The sequence below is a fragment of the Bos mutus genome, chromosome 24 (assembly GCF_027580195.1).
Source record: "Bos mutus isolate GX-2022 chromosome 24, NWIPB_WYAK_1.1, whole genome shotgun sequence".
Lineage (NCBI taxonomy): Eukaryota > Metazoa > Chordata > Mammalia > Artiodactyla > Bovidae > Bos > Bos mutus.
In genome coordinates this window covers 49,613,975-49,641,080 of record NC_091640.1, presented here as the reverse complement: position 1 = coordinate 49,641,080, position 27,106 = coordinate 49,613,975, and the positions used below count along the sequence as shown (strand labels likewise).

Below are 27,106 nucleotides of genomic sequence, written 5' to 3'. Positions count from 1 at the left end.
TGCAGAGTCTGGTTCTGCCATTGATTTTTGTCTTAGTCTGAGTGTCTCTCGGGGATCCCAGTATCTAGAAGGGATCTAGAAGGGAATCTCTCACCCTCTTGTCTCCAACAGATTATCTGTTATTAGCCACTGAGATTTTTTTTCCCCTTATTTTTATTTAACAAACTTTATTAAACATTTGTGTGATATATAGTGGTAACAAGTACGTGTAGTTAACCTCACAGAACTTACAGTCAAGTGAAAAGATGTACAGTTTGATCGTAAGTTTTGGTGATGCTGTGAAGGTCAGGAAGAAGGTTCTGTGGAAAAGAATAATAGGAATGTGCTGGGAGTCCCCACAGTCACCCCCAAATTGAACCATTTGCTAGGAAGACTCTCAGCCATAGTGCTCATGGCTATGATTTATTACAGCAAATGGATATAAGGCACATCAGCAAGGGAGACGGTGCCTGGGGCGACGGCCATGGAAACCAGGTGTGAGCTTTGGGAGTCCTCCGCCAGGGGAGGACGGGGAGTCCTGCTGAATGTGCTTCTTTCCACCGCAGTGCCTTGTGATGCCTGCTGCCACTGCTGGGTCACTTCCGTCGTGTCCCACGCGTCCTCTGTGCAGCCCCGTAGACTGTAGCCCGCCAGGCTCCGCTGTCCGTGGGACTCTCCAGCAAGAATACTGGAGTGTTTGGCCATTCCCTTCTCCAGGGGATCTTCCCGACCCAGGGATCAAACCCGTGTCTCTCATGTCTCCTGCACTGGCAAGCGGGTTCTTCACCACTAGCGCCCCCTGGGAAGCTCGTGATGATCCCTGGCAACTATTTACCAGAGCAGCTCACCTGAGCCTGGGCATTCAGGGTTCCCTACTGGTAGTCAGTGGTGTTGGCACCCTTTGCCTAGCAGGTACCAGTTCCAGACTCGCAGCAGGAAAGCAGGTTGGCTCAGCAAAAACAACATTGTTGGTGTAAACAGTTTAGGCTCAGTGAACCATTCTTAGGAACTGCAAAAGACGCCCCCTCCAAATCCACGTTTCCAGACACCAGCCAAGCATGTGTCTTGTGAGCAGGCCTCTCTAGGATGGCAGTCTCAGGCCTGGTGTTTATTCTTTTCTAAACAGGTGTATCATTTTAGATAGGGTGTACTAGATTTTTATTAGAATTGAAATATAGGCTCATAAAAATTCAAATAGTTTAGAAATATATAAAATAGAAGTATTCTCTCCCACTCCTGACCTACCTTTTCATGCATTCCCACTCTGATAATACAAGCATCCTGGTACATCTTTTTAAAATTGAAATGAATGGCATTATATACAGTCCTCTCTCATTTTTCACTTACCATTATCTCTTGACCACTTTTCATATGAGTACATATCCACTTCTTTTCCTTTTTTAAACAATTGTTGGTATTTTGCTAACTCAAATAACACTGCAAGGAATGCCCTTTACATATATCTTTGCTTGCTTGTATAGTTGTGTCTGCCTGTAAATTATTAGAAATGGAATTGACAGTTCAAAGAGTATGCACTTCAAATGTCTAGCAGCATTGCTAAATTGGAGTGTAAAATAGTTCTGTGATCTACTCTTAAAAGGTTTGTTGTTCTTGTTTAGTCACTAAGCTGTCAGACTTTCTGCAACCCCATGGACTGTAACCTATCAGGCTCCTCTGTCCATGGGATTTCCCAGGCAAGAATACTGGAGTGGGTTGCCATTTGCTTCCTCCAGAGGATCTTCTCCACCCCAGGGAGCAAGCTCACGTCTCCTGCATTGCAGGCAGATTCTTTACTGCTGAGCTACCAGGGAAGCCCACTCTTAAAAGGTACCAACTCCCTTCTCTTCACTGTCCACCTACCACAACTCTAGCCTTCCCCTTCACCAGCTAACATTTCTAAAGAAACCAAAGACCTTGTTGCCAGGCCCTCCTGCTCCCATCCCAGCAAACCCTCAGAGATGCTGTGATGATGACCAACAGCCCTTAACGATTGAACTGAGAGGGGCTCCCAGGCTCCCCAGACCCCAGTAGGTGGAGAGCTGAGAATGCTCCACCCTGGACTCCTTCCAGCCCATTTCAGACATCCCGGGAGATGGAAAACAGAGATCAACAGTATGTCACTATAAACCTACAGATGGGATCTCCGCAGACTACAGCTGCCAATCAGAGCGATTAGAAATGTGCTTTAAATCATTCGGACAGGTGGACACCACTGGCAGCATCTGTTGTTGTAGCATTTTTAAAGCTCATAGTTCACTGAGCCTCTATCATTTTCTTTAAATTTTTTTTCACAGCAGTCCCACAGAGTTTATGTTTCTAGGATACACTTAAAGCAGAGAGAAAAATAAAAGACCTGGAAAGATACAAGCCTATGGTATCCAGTTAATGCCCACCTTTTTACTGGTTTTCTTCTCACTAAGCATAACTCTTACATCTGGTAGGCAAATTCATGGTTTTACTTAAAGTATTTTTATTTGGAGAGAGACCTATTAGCTTTTTCCTTTTGTGTGGCATCCCTGGTAAGAAATGAACAAATCAGTGTGAAAAACTAGTCAGGATGGGATGGAAGATAACCAGGAACCCTGCCAGCCAAAAGGCTGTTGAAGAGCTCCCACCAAGAGCAGTGAAATAAAACGGTGTTAATGAGAATGTAATTAGTAAAGCCAGTTACGCTGCCTAAGAGGCTATAATACAGCTAATTGCTTCCTCAGCTATCAGAAAGCTATAAATAGAGATTTAAGTAGAGAGATGCCTCTTTTAAAACATGACTTCAGGTTAACAGACTGATTTGTTTTAGATTCTAAAGATGGAGGGTTTTCCTTCTTAGTGTTTATTGTAAAAAGTGATAAAATTTATAAATCAGGGTGGGGGGAATCTTGAAGGGACGATTTTTTCTTCTGGAGATTTCCTATTCCAGGGCCCCACAGAGTTCAGGTCAGAGAGCTGGGCAGTGGGTCCAGGGTACATGCCGGCAGGTGCTGGAAAGCAAGGGCCATTCTGGGCCATGTTCCCAGGCAGACCCTGCTGGTACCGTTTCCACAGCATCCACGTGGACGGGATCTCAAGACCAGTGTGGTCCTGAGGCCAGGCAGACCATATGAGCCCAGACTGCCTAACCTGGGCTGCGACTGTCTCTGAGGTCCAAGAGTCAGGATGCTCTGACAAGGTCCAAACACCATCTCCCCCCGCCCCCCCACGTCTCCTTGCTCCCTCAGCTTCAGCGCATCAAGGGTGACGACTCATGCATTCCATTGCTTTCTACAGGGCTAGCTTCCTTCCAGGGTACACACATGTTTCATTTTGAGCAAGCACATTTGCTTTACATTTTTAAAAGTTGTTATATAATAGCTTTTGAGTCATCATACTATGTAACATTAGCTTTGAAGTGTTTTTGGAGGCCTTCCTGTTTAAAATCAGTTTCTGCTGGTAGTTATAAAGCCTCCCCCAATACTTAGAATAAATAGATAACTGTGTAAGATAGAACTTTAGTCAGGAAAACATGATCGTTCTCGGCAATACAGGAAGGTCCTGCTTCTTGAAAAAAAAGTGCTGAGACTTTTCCTCCAAATACCCTTTAAAACCCCTTTAAACAGAGTCAGTTCAGTTCAGTTGCTCAGTCGTGTCCGACTCTTTGTGACCCCACGGACTGCAGCAGCCAGGCCTCCTGTCCATCGTTAACTCCCAGAGTTTACTCAAACCCATGTCCATTGAGTCGGTGATGCCATCCAACCATCTCATCCTCTGTTGTCCCCTTCTCCTCCTGCCTTCAATCTTTCCCAGCATCAGAGTCTTTTCAGATGAGTCAGTTATTCACATCAGGTGGTCAAAGTATTGGAGTTTCAGCTTCAGCATCAGTCCTTCCAATGAATATTAAACAGGGTATTTCTTACCTAAAAGTTCAAAAATTGTTTCCACCTGGAGGGTAGCATTTACCATATATAAGAATTGATGGAAAAGAAAATGTGTTTGTTATTATGTTTACAGCCAGAGCTTCTAAAGACTCGAAGCTAGAGATTCCAATCAAATGGTTATTGTAGTGTGTCTTATTTTAGTATCACATGTCTGCTTTCAAGAAAAGATAGTGTTCATATAAACGGAAGTGAATAGCTGTGATTTCCAAGGTAACGGCTATGTATATACCTGTAATTGACATTTTTCTTAAACCCTCAAGTGGTCTTTAGAAAGTGTTTTCATATTTCTTTTAATCCCTTTTCAAACAGATCTGCCTCAGGCTTTTAAAATCTATATATAGACTTGAGTAGCAGAGAACACCAAAGTCAGTGCCTGCCGACACTGAAATAAGTGACATGCAGTATCAGGGAAGTGCTTGGTTTGTTTGAAGGTTTTATCTTAGTATTTTCAAGATTGAAGGGAGCAGGTTTTTAGAAAGGCCCAGGTGGATCCTGTTTCTGAGGACTGCCTTAAGGTGAATTATAGTGCTTCCATTCCTGGGCGGTCAGCTGGTAAATAGACTTTCTGGTTGTTTGAAAAGCAGAACTGGAGTTAGTTAATTAAAAACAACAACAAAACACAACTCTCTCTCACTCAGAAATGTGTTCCTTTTACATGAATCCATTTTCAAACAAGAGCTTGGTAACTACTTTTCGTTGAGACTTGGGTTTGTCTACAGTTGGGACACTCCGGGCACAAGGAGGTCCCTGTCTGGCCCAGTCCCTTGTCCTGGGGAATGGGTTGGGGGTGGGGTGGTGCGGGATTTGCCTGGTCTTTTACTGTTGCCTGCAGCCTGAGGTTAATCAAGGTACCTGTTGGTCATTCCATCTTGTGGTTAAACTAGATGTCTCTGTGTGTTCACTGAGTTTGTAACGTCAGTTCTGAATAGAACATAGAGCCCACCCCTCCCCTCTAGTGTTAAGGTCCCAACACACTCATCTTCTCTGTCCCAGAGACCCGACCACTTCCAAATGCAGTCTCGATAGCCGGGACCTAACAACGAAAACATCGCTTTTATTTTATTTATTTTTTCATCGCTTTTAAAATACAGTACAAATGCTCCAGGCTTGGTTGTGTTTGTTCCTCAATTACGGCGCAGTGCCTGCGTAGATTAAAATCTGCCTTGAACAGAAGTTTTCATTTTTTGTTCTTATAAATCCTTTAATATATCAAATAAATAAAAGGCATCGCTTTTCTGATGGCAGCAGGGAAAGGGGCTTAAATTTTAAAATACTCTTATTATTGCATTCAATTTCAGAGTTCCTTCTGTGATTCTGATACGAGCTCCAGACCTCAGAAGTTACAGATTTTTCACAAAAAAAGCTACTATTAATGATTTCTATAAATTAGACTTTTCCAACGGTATAGTCATACTGTTGGTAACTTCTACCAAGACCCAAACATCTTGGAAGCCCACTTCTGAAAGTATGTGAATTAGAATAATTTAATCAGTTTGGTATTGTTCGGACTTGGCAGATGGAATCACTGATGTCTTAAGAATGTGAACCTGGCTTCAGACTCCCATCAGTCATTTCCTTGCGGACACTTCTAGGCGCCTTTCTGACTGGGCCCATGACCCTTTCTCACGTGTGCCTTGGCTCTCTGGCACTGGTTTACAGAGGCCCCATGCCTGGGCTGACCTCTCCCACGTCCATCAGCCCCTCTATTCCTGCCACTGCCCCTGTTCTCAGTTAGTATGTGTGATGGTGGCTCTTTGCCGTAGACAGTGAGGACCAACAAGTCTGTAAACAAGGGGCTACTGGTATGTTTTGGATGTAGAGAAAACTCTCAAACTGGCTGTGGGGTAGAGCGTGTTTGCAGAAGGATATGCCCAGAAGGTGGGCCTGAACTGGGACAGGGGCATTCTGGTTGATCGAGAAAGGATGCTGAGGCTTAACCGTGGACAGACTAGGTGATTGGGATGAGAGGTAGGGTGGTGGCAGGATCTCTAATCTAAACCTGGGAAGACAGCTGGTGGTAGTGCTTTGGGCTGTGTTGAACTCGGAGCTTCCAGTGGAACACCAAGAGTGAGGAGGAGGGTATTGAGCAGAGGGTTGGAACTGTGGATCGCCGTCGTGGAAGATCGAGATGGAGAGAGGGGCTTGAAGGGGATAGTTGAAGCCACGGGCACAAAGGACACTGTCCAGGGAATGAGTGTTAGAAGAGTTAAATGGCGACCATGTGGTTTTGGGGAATCTGCAACTCAGAGGAGAGAAGTACAGGAAGGTGGAGCGGTGAAAGGTGCTGGAAGAGAACACAGTGGGGAAAGCGGGCAGCAGGCAGGAGGAAAGTGGTGCGTGATGGAACAACATGCGTGGTGGCTTATGTTATAGCAAAGTGATAACGTATTATCTGAGCGGGAGGGGCACTGAGATCAGATTTCAGAGCCCCCAGAAGGCAGACTCGGACATTCAGAATTAGCAGGAGGAGATGGGAGACACCATTTTAATGGGAGTTATGGGAAGAAAGGTGCATGGATATGAGGAGGAAGAGCCTGGAGACTGAGCACAAGTGTTTGAGCCTCGTTGGGATGGGAGTGGCTCAGGGTTAGAGGGCGGGGCCCGGCTGCTCCTTTTGTCCCCTCCCCACCCGCAGGCACATGGTAGTGGCCTTCCAACCCTTGATCCTGTCCCCAGCATCTACTTCCCCAAGGGATGCTGGCACGACCAGTGCCTTGAGAGCTGGGACTGTGTCCCACCTGCCCCGTGCCTGGCCTGACCTTCACCCCAGTGTACACAGCGCGTTAACAGAGAGGTTATCTTACCTAGTCTCATAGCAACTCCATATAGCGAGTCTGTCCTTATCCCCATTTTACTGATGAAGAAATTAAGGCTTAAGTTAAATAACTTTACAAGATGCAGTAATAATAAGTGTGGAAAATTTTAAACAGCTTTATTAGACCATAGCTTCCTTCTACCACTCCAGAAGGGAAAGAAGTTTTGCCCATCTTTGTAGGTGAAGGTTATGTAAGATTGCCTGGGGAAATTACTTTTTTCCCTTCCTTTCTTTAAAATATAATTCTTATACCCCAAGTTGACCCCAACTTATACCCCAAGTTGACCCCAACTTATACCCCAAGTTGAAGTGTATAATTCAGCAGTTTGAGTATAGTCACCACAGCCATTACCATGGTAAATTCAAGAATATTTTCGTTACTCCAAGGAGAAACTCTGTTCCCATTAGCAGTCATTCCACTTTCCCCATTTCCTCAGCCCCCTGGCCAACTCTAAACTACCTTCTGTCCCTGGACATTTCTAGTAAGTGGAATCACACACTGTGTGGTCTGCTGTGTCTGACTTTTTCACTTGGTGTGTTTCCAAGGTCCAGGCAGGTTTTAGCATGAACGAGGATTTCATTCCTTTACACTGTTGAGCAATATTCCGTTGTGTGTATACATCACATTCTGTTTATCCATTCAGCAGTTGACGGGCGTTTGGATTGTTCCTGCTTTGTAGCTACTAGGAATGATGCTGCCACAGACACTGGTGTGCAAGCGTTTGTGTGGACATGTGTCTCCAGTTCCCTCTGGCGTGTCTTGGAAGGCCACTTGGAAAGAGTGCAAGCAGCATAAAGTCCAAGAGCTCTTGTTCTCCATCTTCTTCCTCTGTTTGTTTCTAGTTCCCGCTGGTGGCTGACTTGTTCCATGATGGCAAAGACTCTGCTCCCACCGCCACCGCTTCTTCCAAGATCAACATTCGCTCCTCCAGACCCCCCGTGAAAGCCTCCAACAAGGAGCACAAGAAAACCGTGGGTTACCAGGTTAGCCCCCAGGCCCCGGAGCTGTGGAGCCTGGCACGTGAGGCAAGACTGCCTCTCTGGAGATGAAGGACAGAGGGGCAGAGTCAGAGGGGGGCCCGAGTGGCCTCGGTAACCACATCCCCAGCCCCAGCCTGGTCCTTCTGTGCCCTTTGAAGAAGGAAGGTGCAAAACCTTCACTAGAGGGAACTGGAAAGGGAGAGAGGGGAGGACTCTAGCCCCACGTTGAGTGTCTGATCCCTGTCAGGGGGGACTACATCGCAGGACCACAGACACCTGAGGGTGAGCCTGGAGGGCTAGGGGTGCAGTCTGGGAGGGCGGGATCAATAGCCTGGGGACCCGAAATTGAGAAACGGCTCCTGCTGTGGGCCTTGACGTCCAGCATGTCTCCCAGGAGAGCAGAGTACCTGCTGAGCCACTGACCCTCATGCTTTGGTAGATGCCTGCTCTGGGTGCGTCCTGTAAGGCAGTAACTGCCAGCATGCCACCCGGGCACCCTGTATCAGGGCTGCAGGGCCTCCAGCCATGTGACGGTCCCTCTCACACTCTTGGCCCTTGCTCGCCTCATCTCATCTGATCAGGGTGCTGAGTGAAACACACCCAGAAGGTCTTTCCCCAGGTGCTTTGCAGAGCCTGTTGCTGGGATGCGGGAGGGTCTGGGGGTTGGCCACGCAGCCCAGCAGCGTCAGAGCTGGAGTCTGCCCCCAGGTCCCTGAGGGTCTCCCTGCCCTGCGTTAAAACAGTAATGAAGCGATAAGAGCATTGACAGCTCCCACCCCCAGTATGGGGGTGCTCCTGGACATTCGTGATTCACCACGGAAGGCTGAGGAGGAGTAGGTCACAGGGCGCTGACCTCTGTCTCCCCAGTTCCGCTCCTCCCTGCATCTGCTCATGGAGACACTGAACGCCACGACACCGCACTATGTCCGCTGCATCAAGCCCAACGACGAGAAGCTGCCCTTCCAGTGAGTGTCGCCTCGAAGGTCAGGGGCATGGGGCAGGCACAGCCCCGCGGGTCTGTGGTCCTCGGCGGGATGAGTGGCGGGTCCTGCAGCCCCGCCCCCCACCCCGGTGGTTTATGTGCCAAGTATGGACCCCAGCTGTCTGCTGTTTGGAGAACTGGGGGCCGTGAAGGGCCAGCTCCCCGATCTCACATTGCTTATAGTGATGGTTAGGGTGCCCACGAATCAGAGAGCTGGTTAGAAGTGTGCCGTTAAATGGGGACGTGAGTGTATCTCACAGCAGCTGCTCCGTTCAGAGATGGGAGTGGTCAGGGAGGAAACGTAACCTCACGTGGTGCATCGAGTGATGAGACGTGCAGACGGTCCCGTGTCTCACACCCCTCTCTTCTGGGCCTCCAGAACCATCCACACTTGCTCACTTTCCCTCTCTGAGACCCACATTCTGCCACTACTCCTACCTTGACATTTTCCTTCCATTTCTGTCGCCACTCATATGGTTTGCTGCTGCTGCTGTTCAGTCACTCAGTCATGTCCGGCTCTTTGTGACTCCGTGGACTGCAGCACGCCAGGCTTCCCTGTGCTTCACCATCTCCTGGAGTTTGCTCAAACTCAGATCCATTGAGACAGTGATGCCAACCAACTGTGGTTGACCTCACCCCAATCTGACTTTTCAGCAAAGATTCTTTGGCATCTCTGTCGTCTCTGGGTTGTGCCGGATTCCACCTGGCATTTCTGCCAGTCTGCTGTGACTTTGTTGGCCTCCTCACACTGAACATGTCTGAAACCAGACTCATCCTCCCCGCCCCCCAGAATGGTTCCTGTTTATTTGGTCTCTGTCACAGTAAATGGCATAAGCATTTCCTGACATCTCATCCACCCACCAAACTTGGCTCTTCCAAACCAGAAACCTAAGGGTCCCTCTGGACCAGCACCGTCTAGTAGAACCTTCTGCCGTGATGGAATTGTTTGGTAAATCTGCAGTGATCTACATGGTCACACATGCCTACTGAGTTCTTGCAGTGTGGCTAGGGTGACTGAGACAGCGGAGTCTTATTTTCATTTTAGTTACTTACAGGTGGCTAGTGGCTTCCATATTGGGCAGCAGGGCCCTTACTCCCTAGGATCCAATCATGGTCAAAGTCCTGTGGAGTCCACCTGACAGTCTCTCCCACCGTCTCCCATGTCCCTTCCTGCCACCGTGGCCCTGTCTCAGCGTCTCTCCATTTCTTGCCTGGAGTGCTGCCCTGCGCCTGCAGAATGCTCTCTCACTCACCCTGCGGCCTTTCCTCCTGCTCCCCTGAGCCTTCACACATGCTCTTCTCCCCCTAGCCAAAGGAGGTACATTTTTCCATTTTCAAGCAATTCCTTCCCATCTTTCTGATTTCCTTTTTGGTCCTGGCATAATTTCTTTCTGTGAAATAATTTATTTTGGCAACTCTTGACTCTCAGGATGAATATCTGAACTGCCTTCTGCATTTCATATTGGTTAATAAAGCTTGACTTCCACTCTCAGGGGCCTCGTCCTGGAAAAGGTTGGGAAGACAGTGTCGAATCAGCCTCCTCGGGAGCCGGCTGACTGTCCACTCTTCTCCTTTCCTCCAAGTTCCCGAGACATGCTCAGGAAATCCCCCTGTGTGGATCTGTTTACCAGACGCCTCCAGAAAAAGAGAGGCTGTTAGGAAAGCAGCGGGTGTGAAAGATGTAGATTACGTGTGAAGGACACCAGTGGCGCGCTGGGCCCGGGAGCAGAGCGTGTGGGGCTGCCACCAGCTCTGCCCACAGCCGGCCTGACCTTGGGTGATGCATCTATCAGAACTTGGTGCCCATCGTGTGCCAAGTTCTCATGCTGAGTCTCTCCTCCCACGTGAGAGAAGCCCCTGGGGACTCTCAAAGGGACATGCGAGTCCTAACAGCCCACTTTTCTAGGAGACTCCTTTACCTTCAGGACCAAAGTCTTCCTCCCAGTAGAGTGGGGGAGGTTACAGAACCAAGTCAGGAGGCCTGCGTTCTCAGCTACCACTTGTTTGGCTCATCCCAAGCGAGGCCCTCGCCGTCTTCGTTTCATTTCCCCATCTGTTAATTGTGGCTAAAAAAAAAAAATAGTTATCCTGATGAAAGACTTCAGTGAGATAATGAGGATTATTTATGACCAGTATAAAAATTTATGTCATGAAAATCTGTGATGTTATTGATAATTCTGGAAACAAAGTGCTGTATCCCTCCTCCCCCTCCCCTAAAGCCGGGTTTTCTCAGCCTCAGCACTGTGGGCATTTGGGCCAAGTAATGGTTTTCTGCAGGGCTGTCCCATGCACTAGAGGAGATGTAGCAGCTTCCCTGGCCTCTGCCCCCTAGATGCCAGTGACACCCCCACCTCTGTGACAACTAACAGCATCTTTTAACGTTAATGTTCCTTGGCGGCAAAATTTTCCCCAGTGGAGACTGCTGCCCTGCACTAAATGCTTCTATTTGATAAAAAGTCTTTCCTTCTGCTTCTTCCTTTGTTCAGAAGCCATCTCTCCAGGGCACTGGGCTAGGACAGTGGAATCACGATGAATAAAGACATAGTCTCCTTCTTAAGGAGTTGTCAGCCCCAGATAGCTGGTGACAGCCTAAGAGTGACTGTCAATGGGTCTGTGGGAACGCAGCAATAAAGAGGAGAGAGAACAGGAAGTGTCCAGGGAGGAGGTGGCCCCGGGCAGGTGTGATCCTCTGAAGTGGGGATCATCGTCAGAGCAATCGGCCAGGTTTCCTGAAGGCCAGTGGGCTGGTCTCAGCAGTGGGTGGTCCTGAGTGCCTCAGGGTCCCGCGTGCACCTGCCCAGCACCGCAGAGCCCCAGGCAGTAGGTGGGAGCCTGCAGCCTTTTAGGCGGCAGATGACTGCTGAGGTGGAGCCAGGTCCCCACGTCCTTGAAGGGGGCTCACTCTGCGTCCACCTACAGCCGAGCTTCAGAACAGCCAGAAAGAAAAAGAACATTTATTCCTCATCCTGAATCATGGTGATTGATTCAGGGTCAGCTTAATTCTTTCTCCCTGAAGACTCCCTGATTACCCCCAGCCAACCCCAGCATCCTTCCCTCCAGTTTCTTTCAGTATTTTTACCACGTATATCACATAGTGCCTTGTGGTTTAATCAATCCCTGAGTAGGAAAGATCCCCTGGAGAAGGGAATGGTTACCCACTCCAGTATTCTTGCCTGGAGAATTCCACAGACAGAGGAGCCTGGTGGGCTACAGTCCGTGGAGTCACAGAGAGTCAGACGCGACTGAGTGAATAACACTTGCATTTGCAGTTCGCTACCTCTATACACGTCTCCCCCCTCCAAGTGCGGATACTTGAGAAAATCCAGACCACGTCTGACTTTTTACTCCAGTGTCCTACTCAGTATAGGTGTTAGAATAAAAATGGGGTTTTCAGTACTAAACTTAGCACCTTAGGGCGGGTGAGTTGCTGAAGTCATGGCTTGTATCTCTAAAGACAAGAAGATAAAGTTCTTTATCTGTGTGATTCTTGGGCAGCTCTCATGACAGCAGCTCATGGCATGTGTGACCTTGTATGTTGTGCCAGCCGCTGTTCTCACTGCTTTTGTGGGCTGTTACACTTACTCTTCACACTCACCCTCTAAAAGGGACACTTCCACTCTCCCCACCTTAGAGAGGAGGATACTGCTGTACAAGGAGGTGTGTTACTTGCCCCAAATCACACATGCAGCTGTAAGTGACCACGTCATGATTCACACCCAGGTCTGCGCGGCCTGAAACTCCCCTTTTTAACTTGGGAGCCAACTCATGCTCGAGGTGCTAAGTGTATATGATTTGGCCACTGAGTTAAGACAGATGCCCCTGTCTATAGAAATAATAAGGGAAGGCTCTGCAGTTGTTGTTCAGTCGCTCAGTCATATCCAACTCTGCAACCCCATGGACTGCAGCATGCCAGGCTTCCCTGTCTTTCACTATGTCCCAGAGTTTGCTCAAACTTAAATCCGTCGAGTCGATGATGCCATCCAACCATCTCATCCTCTGTTGTCCCCTTCTCCTGCCTTCAGTCTTTCCCATCATCAGTGTCTTTTCCAATGAGTTGGCTCTTCTCATCAGGTGGCCAAAGTATTGGAGCTTCAGTTTCAGCATCAGCCCTTCCAATGAATATTCAGGATTGATTTCCTTTAGGATTGACTGGTTTGATCTCCTTGCAGTCCAAGGAACTGTCAAGAGTCTTCTCCAGCACCACAGTTTGAAAGCATCAATTCTTTGGCACTCAGCCTTCTCTGTGGTCCAACTCTCACATCCATACATGACTATTGGAAAAACCATAGCTTTGACTATATGGACCTTTGTTAACAAAGTGATGTCTCTGCTTTTTAATACACTGTCTGGGCTCTGCAGAGGAGGCAGGAATGAGCTTGGGAGGGTGGACAGAGTGCAGGGGGGCAAATAAGAGGAGCAGTCCGGGTGAGGGTGAGAATGCGCACAGAACGGAGACGGCTCAGCTGCTGCCCGTCTGTCTTCTAGCCTGCACTTGGCCCCTGGCCTTGAGCTCCCAGGCGTGCAATGCCTGTACCTCCGTGCAGGAAGGGGTGGTCTCTCTCTCTCTCCCCTGTTCTGTTTCTTTGCCACTATGGCCTCTCATTGCTTGTCTTGTGTTTTGCAGTTTTAACCCAAAGAGAGCAGTGCAGCAGCTCCGAGCCTGCGGCGTGTTGGAGACCATCCGGATCAGCGCGGCTGGCTACCCATCCAGGTACCGCACCCCCTGGGGCCCGCCTCCCCAGGGGACCCCCTTATGCACTGTCAGCCAGAGACAGAGCCTCCAAAAACGCTCCCCAACGCTGAGGGCTCAAGCAGGGAGCCGACAGACAAGAGAATCTCAGTTTGTCCTAGAAGTATGGGTGTCAAGAGTAACATCCTCCTGGACAGCTTTTCAGATTTCAGCTTGGCGTTGGTCTGGGCGGCGAGCTGGTCAGCCCTCCAAGCAGCAGAGCCTCCAAAATCCTTTTTCCTGTCAGTCCTCTAGGCGTGATTCTTTAACTCAGCTACATGCTGAAGTTCTCAGCATCGAGGGAGAACAAAACGCCCCGTAACGTGTTTTGCTGCTCTGAGAAGGGCTTTGTGCTGGACGTGTTGACCCCCTGGGGCCCTGTCTGAGATCACCCAGGGCCCTTGTATGGCCGAGAGGCAGGACGTGTCCTTGACGCACCGGTTTTCTCTCCAGGTGGTCCTACCATGACTTCTTCAACCGGTATCGGGTGCTGGTCAAGAAGAGAGACCTTGCCAACTCAGACAAAAAGGCCATCTGCAGGTCTGTGCTGGAGAGCCTCATCAAGGTGAGCTGGGCACAGCCCTGACTCCAGCTCCAGGTGCGGTGCCCTGGGATTTGGGGTGGGGTGTTAACTGCCTCAGTGGTCCTCACCCCTCTTACCGAAACTGTCATCTGAGATGTTCATCCGTTTTCCTGCATCAGTGACTGTAAAGGAAAAGCCCCTTTTCCACCTGCCTGGAGACATTCCCAGCCTTTCCCACATAACAGGTTCCGTAGAAAATGAAATTGTTTATACAGTGCCCTAGGGGTCATGATAAGGCCCCAAGCTGCTGGCCCCGATCCCTGCGCTCCCCAAAGCCCGGGCTCCTCCGCTCGGCCTGCCTGCTGGCGCCAGTGAACCTGCGGGGCTCTGATCCGGAGCCCAAGCACGGTGGCCTGGAAGCCAGCCGAGGGGGAAATACCCGCGCCTCCCGTGTCTTCCCCATCGCAGAGCCAGCATCAGGCCCAACCTCAGATGCTTGTTTTAAATAAGACAGTGGATTTCATTTTATCTGAAACAACCTGAACTCGGCAGCTGACGCTTGGGGCTGGAGAATGACAGCTGAGCTCTTGGGGGTCTTTGATGAGGGGCAGATCCCTGTGTGTTTCTTGGTTTTAGAGTATTCAGGGATTACAGCAGAGTATGGTACTTAATGATCTCAATAAATGGTTAGATTACATTGAGAATCTTCCTTTCAGAAGGGAAGAGAATTGCAGGCATCAACTTAAAAAAAAATTAAGTATCATATTGTTAGGAAAATCTGTTCATTTGGAGTATAGTTCATTGCCAGATGACCAAGTTTAAAATCGTAAGTTATTTTGTAAAAGTGACACAGTCACCCTCTGAGCACAATGTTGTCTTAGCAGCTCAAGACTGTAGCTATAGACAGTACAGAATGCTGGGCTAAACGTTCCGTAGAGAAACGAGGGTGGCAGTCTTCTTAACTGAAGGTTGCCTTTGGTCCGTTGGACTCTGGTTAATTGAGGTTTGTGCTGTGGAACCTCTGCCAGTATCTACATTTCAACGTCTCTTTCTACATGGGTGAGAAAAATGTGTTCTGGGTCGGCTGAACCCTGGGTGAAAGGGAGCGTCAGGCGTCTTCCTCCTCTGTTGGCACCGGGAGCTGGCCTGTTTGTGTGGTCAAGTCTCTCAGCAGCCCGCTCAGCCCTGGGTCTAGCTCCTGCTTTCCCCGGGGCCCTAGTTCCACTCTTCCTCTCCCTTCCCTGGTTTCCCCACGCTTCCAGTGGAACTGTTGCTCCCCACGCAGAAGGCGATCTGGAGGGGCCCCAGATCAGACCAGCTGACTCAGCGTCCCCCACCGCACTCCCCTCCAGCCGGCAGGACCGAGGGCCGCCGTGCGGACCCGCTCCTTGATGCACTCGGGCCTCTGGTTCGACATCACCCAGCTTGCATGCTGACCCTGCCCTCCTGCCTTCCTCAGTCCAGCAGTCTCTGAGCCCCTGGTGTGCTGTCCTGTGCTCGAGATGTCTTTCCTCTCTTGCAGAGGACGGCCTTTGCATTGACACTCCCCCTAAGTTATGAGCCCTGAGCCTGACACATAGATGTCACTCACCAGGCATTTATGGAATGCATGAATGAACCAGTGAATCCCCTAAAGTATGTGAATAAGTGCTGTTTCCTCTGCCTGGAGTGCTCTCCCCACCTTTGTCGTGTCTGGCCAGGTTCTTGCCTTCTGAACTGAGCTCTAAAGTGCTTTCTGGTCCATGAAGCCCGTTCCTGGCTCCCCCAGATGGAGTTAGTCACTGGCCAACACTTCTCCACTTCTGTCCTCCATTATTGCGTTTCTCCCCTTGTATTGTAGTTAGGGGCTTGTTTGTCATTTCACCAGACTGTGGAACAACTGAATGGCCAGGGTCTCACTGTCGTCGTGTTCCCGGCACAGCCACTGGACATCACAGGAGCTCGAGTTTGTGCAGGTGGCTGCTTGGGTGACAGATGAGCTTGTCCCGATGAAACCTGCCACCAGTGGCTCACAGTCCCTGAGCCTTAGTACAAGTCAGACGTTTTTCTGTTTCACACACTCCATTCATCTTCACGCTGCCTTAAGAGAAAGACACAAACATGACCCCCATTGCACAGATGAGGAAACTGAGGCAAAAACAGCTGATACACATGGCCCAAAGTGACTCAGGAGCCCCCACAACCTAAACCACGTCACCACTGAATCAGTCTGATTGATCAATCAGTGTCACGGTGCGTAATTGCCGTTCCTAGACAGGAGTGGGTTTCCCTGGTGGCTCAGACGGGAGAGTGTGCCTGCGATGCAGCAGACCTGGGTTTGATCCCTGGGTCGGGGAGATCACCCGGAGAAGGGAATGGCCACCCACTCCAGTTTTCTTGCTTGGAGAATCCCAGGGACGGAGGAAGGGGCCTGACCAACTACAGTCCATGGGGTCACAAAGAGACAGGGCTGAGCGTCTAACACTCTTTCACTTTTCAGACGTAATAGGGTTCAGTGTTCAGGACTCCCTTGGAAACCTTCTCTGTCTCTTCCCTCTGGGGATGCGGGGGCGCACCTTCTGGTCACCAGTGCTGCTAGTACTCCTGCTAAGTGACCTGAGCCTTTAAGCGGTTGAGACTTGGCAAAGTCATCCGTTATACTAGAAGGGCACAGGCCAGCTCCCTGCACTTTCCGGGAAAGTACTAAGTAATACTAGGGCAGAGTGATTAGGAGAGAAGCCGTGATGAAGGGGCGTGTAGGCCTGGCAGCAGGCTGTTCGTCCAGGGGCAGCCAGGCGCGGGGGCTGAATCGTGAGGTTGCTCAGGAGTGGTGGTCTCCTGTGAGGAGTGTAGGAATCCCTCCATCATTAGCTTGAACGTGTTTTTTCTTTAACTCCACAAATGGGTTTTGAGTTCTTGAATTCTTCCTATGTACTACCTTAGAGTGGTCAGTGAGAGTTACAAAGGAGCCGACTAGGGGGGCCCTGCCCCCCAGGACCGACGGTCATCTAGTGTAGTTACAGACGTCACTGGCCATCAGGAAAACCTGAACCTGCATCCCGACAGTGAAGGAGTGGATTAACGAGCTTCTGCTGGGAACCCAGGGAGCGTGAGGAGATACATATGAGAGGAGTGTGAAGAGGAGGTGGTCCTACAAATGGGCATGATGCAATAAAGAGACCTCTGGCCGAGGAGTCCTGGGTCTTGGGTTCTATTCCTTGATGTTTTCAGTGAGACCTTTGGCAAGTCACCTCAACATTCTCGGCACCTGTGCCATAAGAGAGTGGCTTGGGATGGGCTGCTAAGATTTCTTCCTATCCCCTCGGTCTCTGATTATCAGAGACGGGTTCTCAGGAGATGACCTCTGATCAGTATGTGGAAAGTATGGTCAGTTCTAGGGGTCAGAGAAAGCAGATGTCTGGGCGAGGAGGCGTGCCGCCATCAGGCCCGTGGTGACAGGCGCACCGCTGGAGCCTTCAGAGAAATCCTCCTCCATACAAATGGTGGCTCTGCAGACCAGCCTGCCATTTCCCTGGTGGTTTCTTCCAGGATAGGAACTGGAGCCAGTGTACCATGGCCCCAGGGATACAACAGGCACCGCCCCGCCCCCCAGGCCATGACTCTGCTGAAGACCTAGTAGCCAGGCTTGTCCCCAAACTGTGAGGGTTGAGTCGCCAACCCATCCTCACTGAGGAGTCTCCCCAGCCGGGGGATGATGAAGCCCAGGCCTCAGGCATCTCAAAGCTGCCCCGCCCAGCCCAGCCTTGGTTCCTCCTGGCATGAGCTGAGGCCCAAAGCAGAGGCAGGAATGAGAACCAGGCATGCAGCTCGCTCCTCCGTGCCTCGCCAGCACCCCAGCCATAGAAGGGACCGTCAGCAACGGCCCGGCTGGCTGCTGTGTCCCCAGCTCAGCCCCGGCGCAGGCCGCCTGGCTTACCTGTGCGTGGAACCCGGTTCCTGTTGGCTGTACAGGGCTTGGCCATGACGAGTGTCGACTCAGCATGGTTTCAGAGCCGCTGGTCAACATGAAATATATATTTGTGTGTTTTCCTTACACCTTGGCTCATTATCTCCTTCTTATAATGGTCTTCATGCTCAGTGAGCAAAATTAGATGATGTGTGTTTACAAAGAGCACTCAGTTATCATGGGCCACCTACTGAGTACTGTGCTGTAGCCCAGGCCTGTCCACACACACACGCACACACACGCATGCACACGCACACACATGCACGCACACGCACGCACACACACACACACACACGCACGCATACACACACACTGCTGGGTCATCTTCGCTTGTCCACTAGGGCAAACATGGAAAGGGCCCCTAATTTTAACCTAAGTACATGTCGCTAAAGACAGTCACCATCTGTCTGAAGAAATAGTTCACAGCATAGTTAGACACCAAATAGAATGTACTTGGGGGTTATTCGCAATGTATGTGTAATTTCCCACACCTGCCTGCTTTCACTCCATTCAGGTCTTTGCTTGAACAGCCCCTCCATTGAGATGCCTTCCTCCTTTAGCCTATTCAGCATCTGCATCCCATCCTCCAGCCCTCTTACTATGTTTCATGCACTCCATCTCATCTTCACACTGCCTTTAGAGAAAGATACAAACATGACCCCGGTTGCACAGATGAGGAAACTGAGGCATAAAGAGCTGATATAAACTGCCCAAAGTGACTCAGGAGCCCCCACAACCTAAATCACATCACCACCGAGTCAGTCTTATTGATTAATCGATGTCACTGTGTGTAAATGTCACGGTGCACAAACCTCATGGAGGTTTGTTGTCTTCATAACCCTCAGCACTGCCTGAAATGTGCTGTGTCCTTGTCTGCTTGCCCAGATGCCCTCGCTGTGATGCCAGCTGCTGGCGGGCAGGCCTGCTTCTTACCACTGTGCTCGGTGTCTGAGCAGCAGTAGGGACGGGTCGGCGTCGGTTACACACCGACTCTTCAGCGGTTGTTTAAGGAGCCAGGGGCGCGTGAGACCCAGCAGGGAAATCGTGCAGGGGAGCGACTGGGGCGATGGGGTGCGTTCCTTTGCCGCTCACGGGTGATGAACCAGCTCCCCTCCCTGCCTCGTCAAGGATCCTGACAAGTTCCAGTTTGGCCGCACCAAGATCTTCTTCCGGGCCGGCCAGGTGGCCTACCTGGAGAAGCTTCGGGCTGACAAGTTCCGGGCGGCCACCATCATGATCCAGAAAGCCGTGCGGGGCTGGCTGCAGAAGGTGAAGTACCGCAGGTTGAAGGGAGCCACCTTAACTCTGCAGAGGTACTGCCGAGGATACCTAGCCCGCAGGTGAGCTGGGGCACACCTGAGCTAGTGGTCGGTGCGGTGGGGTGCAGGGGATGGGTGGGGGGTGGCGGGCAGGCCTGGCTCTGAGCTGACTGGCCTCAATCAGCCCTTGTGGGTAGAGCGCCGTCCTCCGGGGCCCTGTCTATATCCAGCTTTCCCCCAGCAGCCGGGCCCCTCTCTCCTCCCCTTCTCACCTGAGCCAGTAGGTCTAGTTCCCAGGTCTCCTGTCTCCCCAGTCTGTCCCCACCCACCAGTGCTAGCTTAGGACTGGCTGGTTTTCCAGCCAAACCTCCGTTTGCCCTTTGCTTAAACACTTAAATAAAACAATCCTCTTTCCGCAAGAGAGATGAATTCAGCCTTTCTCTCACAGGTAAAGTACACTCAGCTTCATGACTTATGCCACCGATTTCAGAATCCCTTAGGAGTTTGGTTAGGGCTGAATGAAAAGGCCGGGGGAGGTCCCTTCTATGAGCTGTTGCACTCAGCCAGCACGGGGAGAGGGAGGGGGAGACTTGTCTGACCACAAGCAGCTCCCTTGGGGCAAAGCCTGATACCAGTGGGCTGCCCTGCCCCAGCCCAGCACCACACAAAAGAGGCTACTTTGTTGAAAACATCCCCTCCTAGTGATGTCGTTGGGTTGCTGAAGCGCTGAATCAGTATGAGCGTCACCATGGAGATGGGCATAGAGGACACCCCCATCCCTTGCCGTGAGACCCACCCCCCAGCCTTTACATGGGTCATCAGGTTTTGGACCCAGCCGTGGTTCAACATTAGTGACCTCTGCAGATTGCAGTTTTCTTGAAGTGACAGTAATCTCTAGGACGCCTTGCATTTGGAGGCCTAAGTTTCATAAGTGACTCCTCAGGCCTCTCTGCTTGAATATCGAAACAAGCCCAGAGCAGGCACCCACTGTACTGTAAAGTTAGAAGATTGCTCCGGCTCCCCCTCATGTCCTTGTTATAAGCTGTTTATCCAAGCAGAACCAGAGATGATGAATGCTGTTAATTACCTGTGAACGGTTGAGAGGTGGTCTCTAGAACAAAAGCTACAGAAATGAGAGAGTTGTCAGTGGTGTCCACACTAAGTTGTCATCCACAGTTAGGGCATCGCCGAGCACCCTGGGGCACAGGACTCTGTCCTGGGTAGTGGGATGGCCTGCGTTCTCCCTGCAGGGAGTTTGTATTTTAGAGAGAGTGTTCAGGGAGAGCTGCCAGGAGTCAGACTCATTTAAGCAAGCAGAGCAGGGCTGAGTGAGTTACCGCCCACTCCGGAGCTGTGCTAGATGATGTCCAAGGTCCTTTCTAGCTTTTAATATTCTTAGTCTCTCGTTGAGCACTTGCTATGGGTCTGACACCAAACAGAGCCTTTGCAGGGGCTAAAAAGTGTTGGACTGACTTTATGTCTGCCTTGAGGGGTGAGATGGGGAATGTAGAAATTAAACAGAGGGAAGTAGATGCCCATGTGCAGTGCATCCCCGGCAGAAAGGCTGAGAGGTGAGAAAGTAAAGAGAGGTCGCCACAGGCCTGAGAAGGTGACCTTCATTCAGCAGATACTTCCCATGCGCTGCCGTGCCAGGCCCTATACTAGATGTAGGGGTACAAGGATGCTAAGACCCAGCCCCTGACCCCTCCGAGCCCGGTGAGGTCCAGGGACAGACCCGAGCGTGAACACGTGATGTCCTTGAGGGCTGCCCAGGTTATAGGAGAGGCTTTGTGGGTCGGGGAATGGACGGATGAGGATCAGAGTTGATCAGACTTTGAGTTGTAAATATGTGGCAAGAGTTTTTGGACAAGGTAGAGGAAGCCAGTTCTGTTCTGAGCTGTGTCTCAAGGCCGGTAATGGGGACACAAGTTGGCCTAGCCAGCAGGTGACCAGGCAGGGCCGAGGGGAAAGGGTTTGTGTTCACAAAGGGCCCACCGCTCTCTCCCTCCCCAGACTGGCCAAGCATCTGCGGAGGACCCGGGCGGCCGTGGTGCTCCAGAAGCAGTACCGCATGCGGAGGGCCCTCCAGGCCTACCAGAGGGTCCGCAGGGCCGCCGTCGTCATCCAGGCCTTCGCTCGGGGCATGTTTGTGCGGAGAATCTACCACCAGGTGCGTAGCCGCCCCCGGGGACTCGGGCTGTGGACTCGGCCCTGAGCAGCAGCAGATGGCTTGGCACCAACCTCAGCACTTGTTGGGCACTTCTCACTTTTTTCTAAGGAATTTTGCAACTCTGCTCCCACTGAATCCGGACTGAAGTCTCATGAGGCACAGTGACTCAGGGTTCACCAGAGAGACAGAAGCCACAGGAGATGCATGTGTCTGTGTGCGTGTGGATAAGGTTTATTATGAGGAACTGACACATGTAGGTATGAAGGCTGAGCAGTTCTTGATGTACTGTGTACACACTGGAGACTCAAGAAACCCAGGGGAGTAACTCTCCCTGAGTCTGAAGGCCTGAGGACCAGGCAGTCATGGTACAGTCCCAGTCCAAAGGCAAGAGGGCTGAAATGGTAAGGAATCTGCCTGCAATGCAGGAGACCTGGGTTCGATCCCTGGATCAGAAAGACCCCCTGGAGAAGGGAATGGCAACCCACTCTAGTATTCTTGCCTGGAGAATCCCATGGACAGAGGAGCCTGGCATGCTACAGTCCTTGGGATCACAAAGAGTCAGACACAACTGAGTGACTAACACTTTCATTCATTCTGCAAACATTTATTTTGCAGGGCATTATAATGAGGGCATTGATGATGCTTTAATTTTCTGAGTGGTTTTTTAACTATAGGAAAAAAGAAAGACCAAATTACAAGCCAAGTTAACTGTAAACCAGTAACCCAGTTGACAATCCCACACAACCATCTCACTTCGCCTCCAGCTTACTGGCACCAGGAGCGGATCCACATCTGTTGAATGGGGGGCTATCAGCTGGATGATCTTTAAGCCCCTCTGAGGTTTTTTTTTTTTTAGACTGTGGTTTCCTAGTGAGTTAAAAAATTAGAAATGAGGGTTTGACAGCTGCCACCGGACTTAGTTGCAACTTGTTCATAAGACAGGCGGCCACCAAAGCCTCAAGTCATAGGGCAGCGGTAGCTCACCGACCTTGGCTCTCGCCTCCTGCGAGCTGTGCACGAGCCCCTGGCTCCCGCGGTGCAGTGCAGACCCACCAGGTGTGTGCTTGTCCCCTGCTAGGTCCTCAGGGAGCACAAGGCCACCGTCATCCAGAAGCACGTGCGGGGCTGGATGGCTCGCAGGCGCTTCCAGCGGCTGCGGGGTGCGGCCGTTGTCATCCAGTGCGGCTTCCGGAGGCTCAAGGCCAAGCAGGCGCTGAAGGCCCTCAGGATCGAAGCGCGCTCCGCGGAGCACCTGAAGCGCCTCAACGTGGGCATGGAGAACAAGATTGTCCAGCTGCAGCGGAAGATCGATGACCAGGTCAGTGTCTCGACTCCCACCTGGGGGTTGGGGCCGGGGCGAGACTCCATGGGCATGTTTGAGAGAGACCCACCGCTTCCTCCCGGGGAGCTCTCAATTGATCCCCATGCAGCTTCACGAGGCCATAATACGGGTAAGCGAAGTGTGGATCTGGAGCATCAAATACTTGGCCAAGATCACAGAATTAGGAAGTGCTAGAACCAGCACTCCAGCCCCGGTCTGCCTGATCCTGCAGCCATAACGAGGATGATGTTGGTTTCTTAACCCCAAATGTCACTAGAGAGTCAGTCCTTTCCTGCATCGTGGCTAAAATGGGTTTCCAGAGTTGAAAGCAGGCTCCTTGGGCTTGTGGGGTGTTAGTGACCTCAGGGCCAGGCTCCTGCAATGCCTAGAGGGTTTCTGGTGCCTCCTGAGAAAGAAAAGGTGAGGACGGAGGGAAGGAAGGGGGTGAACGTGCCCGGTGCAAGGGATGGAGAAAGAGAGAGTTGGCATTGCCTTGGCGGTCACTGGTTTTATTGTATCTAATCTATGCTAGGCACTTTTTAAAGCTTCTCATGATCCCAGTAGGGCAAGAAAATAAATGAGCCATTTTACACCTAAACCAGCTGCCCTAAATAGGAACCCCAAAGTAGTCAGATGTTACTGCCTCTCTGTTCTTGCAAAAAAAGACCAACCTTCCGGAGAAGGGACTGTCACCCTGGGTGTTTATCTCTGTGTGAGTCCCATGGGAGTCTCATTTGGCTCGGCTCCCTGGTGGAGAAGTGAGACAGAAAGCTCGCACAGGGTTGGCCCGCAGTGATAGGTCAGGTCAGGGAGGAAGACACAACTGCTCAGAGCATCGGGAGTAGACAGGAAAAATGGCTCTCTGGGCTCAGCCATGTGGAAAACACAGGCGCACGGCGGACCTGTATTATTGCTCTCATCGCCATGATTCTTATTACTCTATGGCTATTGACGACTGGCCGGGAAAGACATTCGCATAGTCAAAGTGCCCCCATTAACTTTCTGAGCGAACAGTGTGGTCCGAGGAAGGAGCAGGCTTTGTGAGCACCATTGTTCCGTGCGTGGAGCCTCGTGTACTGGCCGCCTCTTCCAGCCATCAGTCCCTGTGTTGTCATTGCTGATTTTCGAAGTTAACTCAAGAGGTTAAAAATAAATCTAGTATTTTACACTCCACGTGCTGGAACATCAAAGAGAAGCAGATTTAAAAGACCTGTTTTTAAAAAGAGCTTTTTGCCTTAAGCTTCCTACTTGGCAAATATCTATGAGCAGTGGCTGGTGTTACCCTCCCTGGGCAGGGTGCCCTGTGTGCAGAGGGTGAGGAGAGAAGGCAGGGAGGGGGGAGTTAGGTTTTGTTTTCATATGTCCCTCCCCATGTTGCTCAATTGTGTGCCAGGCACTCTCCTCACGTGTTAAGTCATTTAATCCTCACCACACCCTGTAAGATTTAACGTTATTCCCATTTTAATCTGAGGCACAGAGAGACCAAGTAGCCTACGAGGTCGCAAAGCTAGGAAGTGGCATGGTTAAGATTGAAACTTGGCAATTTGGTTCCGGAGAATGTTCTGCCACCTCCAGCCAAATTTGGGGATATCTGCATATTAGGAGATTCTTCAGACATGTGAGAATTCCTCAGTCCAGGGAAGACACTTAGCTTTGTTCTGAGTTCATTCTCGTGGAGAATGTCATCCTTGGACCAGCCAGTGTTTTGTAGTGGAGTGTGGGACCTGGTGTCAAAGAAGATGCTTGGCTCTCTGTCTTGAGAGGAGTCATAAACAACCTGTGGAACCAGGACGTTAGAATCTCGTTGTATTGCAGCCTCTTAGAAGGTGGGGCTCACCTGTTGTAAGCGAATGGGTTTCTGTTTTGTGTGTAATGCCTGGAGACAACTCAGGAGGCTGCTCCCCAACACACACAGATTCTTAGCCAGGAGGATAGGAGACACACATGCCAGGAACGACATAGGTGAAAACATCCCCAAGTGTTTGGCAGAGTGGCCTGAGATCATGGACTCAGTCCCAGCTGGATGGAAGCCTGAGTCCTGTCTCAGTTATACTTGCCGCCAGAGCTGACAGCTAGAGATTATGGCCAAATCTCTAACTGGGCCTTGAGTTCCTTGGAGGCTGCTGCTGCCGCCAAGTTGCTTCAGTCGTGTCCGACTCTGTGCGACCCCATAGATGGCAGCCCACCAGGCTCCCCCGTCCCTGGGATTCTCCAGGCAAGAACAGTGGAGTGGGTTGCCATTTCCTTCTCCAATGCATCAAAGTGAAAAGTGAAAGTGAAGCCTTGCTCAGTCGTGTCCCACTCTTCGAGACCCCATGGACTGCAGCCTACCAGGCTCCTCCATCCATGGGATTTTCCAGGCAAGAGTACTGGAGTGGGTTGCCATTGCCTTCTCCAAGATCTTTAACTTCTAACTCAAAAATTCACTGATCCCATAAAGTGGTTCTCAACTCCAGGCTGCACTGTAGAATCACCAGGGGGCGCTTTTTAAAAAAGCGTCCCCACTGCCAAGAAGACAGCAAAGGAGGAAACTGCAGGCTAAAACCAGGGTGAGGTTAGGGCCCAAAAGTCAGGTCGAAGGTTTTGTGCACACAGCTGAAGAGACGATGTCAACTTGGCACCAAGTTCCCAAGCAAACAGGAAGAAGGAAATAGGATAACTTGAGAGCTACGGAAAGCGTTTAGAAGGGTTGGTGCTGTCCGTGGTGCTGAGACACTTTTCTGAGGGTGTTCATAACCTGTGATGTAATAAGCTACAGCCTTCACAGTATCCTTCAGCAGTAAGTGCAGTGATAGCTCCTGGGACGGTTTCTTGCAGTGTCCCTGGTGTAGGCCTGTGGTGTGACATTTTTTCAGCCCAAAATGGTATAACCTATGAACTTGACTCTTATCAGTTTGTCTTTATTCAAGCATATGTACAGTGAGATGGCCAGTTGAGCTTACAGTTTTGGGTTGTTTTTTTTTTTAATGAGGGTCAAGTTCCTTAGACCTTTATAAGGCTATATTAAACTATATTTTAATGGAAAAAATATGACACAAATGTATGGATTCAGTCAGTAGTCTTTTCAATCAATTTGATTCAGTATACTTCATATGCATTTGGTTAAATTAAAGTAGTTAATATTTTATGAGTCATGTACATCTGAAAAATTGTAGGGGCAAGTCACAGCTTTATGGCCTTCTATGCCTCAGTTTTTTCAACTGTGAAATAGGTGTATTAGTTAGCCTTGATTAGTAGGTGTATTAATCAGGAGTTGGTGATGGACAGGGAAGCCTGGCATGCTGCAGTCCATGGGGCTGCAAAGAGTTGGACATGACTGAATGACTGAACTGAACTGAATCAGCCTTACTATGTAGGACTCCTGTGAGGAGAGAATGAGTTGATAGATGTGCATCATGTAGCACGGTGCCCTTGAGCAGTGGATGCAGTGGATATCTGAGGAAGCCGAGGAGAACAGGGGTCCATGTGGAAATCCCCAGGCCCCCCAGTATCAGGACAAGGCCCACCCTGGTTCAGGACAGAGCTGCCCAGGTCTCGGGTCACACTGACCAAGTTGGCTCCAGGGAGCCTGGCCTTCCTCCACAGGGAGGGTTTCCAGAGTCTTTGAGGGAAAGGACTGGCCCTCACCACTCCTGGTGCCAGGCTTGGCTTTACAGCTGTGGGCACCTGACGTGGACATCATGGTGTGAGGAGGAGGCAGGACGCTGTGAGGCCCTTCTGGGGTTTCCCTTTCTAAAATCATGCCTCCAGAACAGGAAATGTACAGCCACAGTGTGTCCCCAGCGATTACTTCTGGGTGCCGATGATGGTGAAATAAGGAGCTGTCCAAGGGCTGCCGTTAGGAATCTCCCACCCACACCCCTGTTGGCCGGTCTTTTCACCATTCCATTCTCTAGGGGACCACTCCCCCCCAACCCAGGAGAAGAGGGTGACCCTTGTCAAGCACCTACTGGGTGCTGGCCCCCAGGGAGGCCCTCAGTCTCCCTGGACTCAGAGGTGAAACCTCTGAGGTGAAAAAGAGATGAAACCCTCTGAGGATGGAGTTACTGTGGCCCCTTTTTCACACTGAGGAAGCCGGGCACACGGAGGTGCAGTGATCAGGACGGAGTTGTGGCCTGAGCACAGGTCTGCCCAGCTCCAGCCTCTTAACTCCTCGACTTCCCTGAGCCTGCATGTCAGCAAAAACAAAGAAACTGGCCTCCTAGACATGTTGTCTTTGCATGTGGGTCCTGGGGTGTCATCGCTGCCTGTAGGAGGGTGTCACACCACGTCATATGCCTGTCTCTACACCCCACACCTGCTCCATCATGAGCGCCTCCCCCCTGCCCCCCAGCCTGGTCCTCATCCCCACTCTCCCTGGGATCTGACCCAGGCCACGCCACCGGGAGGAACCTGCCCAGAACAGAGCAGTGTCGAGGCGGCTAGTCCAACTCGCATCCCCGTCCTGTACCCCACTCCCCTTGTGCAGAGACCCTTCAGCCTCCCGGGAG

The 27,106-nt window shown here is 50.7% G+C and overlaps 1 protein-coding gene across 1 annotated transcript in view; it reads left to right on the top strand.

Annotated features, from left to right (window-relative positions):
- The window catches only part of MYO5B (myosin VB), a 335,169-nt gene that overhangs the window by 247,969 nt on the left and 60,094 nt on the right, over positions 1 to 27,106 (top strand). The window contains 7 exon segments of the mRNA XM_070361628.1: positions 7,549 to 7,689; positions 8,554 to 8,651; positions 13,293 to 13,379; positions 13,851 to 13,962; positions 18,995 to 19,206; positions 21,139 to 21,295; positions 22,374 to 22,613. Of these exon segments, the coding sequence (XP_070217729.1) occupies positions 7,549 to 7,689; positions 8,554 to 8,651; positions 13,293 to 13,379; positions 13,851 to 13,962; positions 18,995 to 19,206; positions 21,139 to 21,295; positions 22,374 to 22,613 (1,047 nt within the window).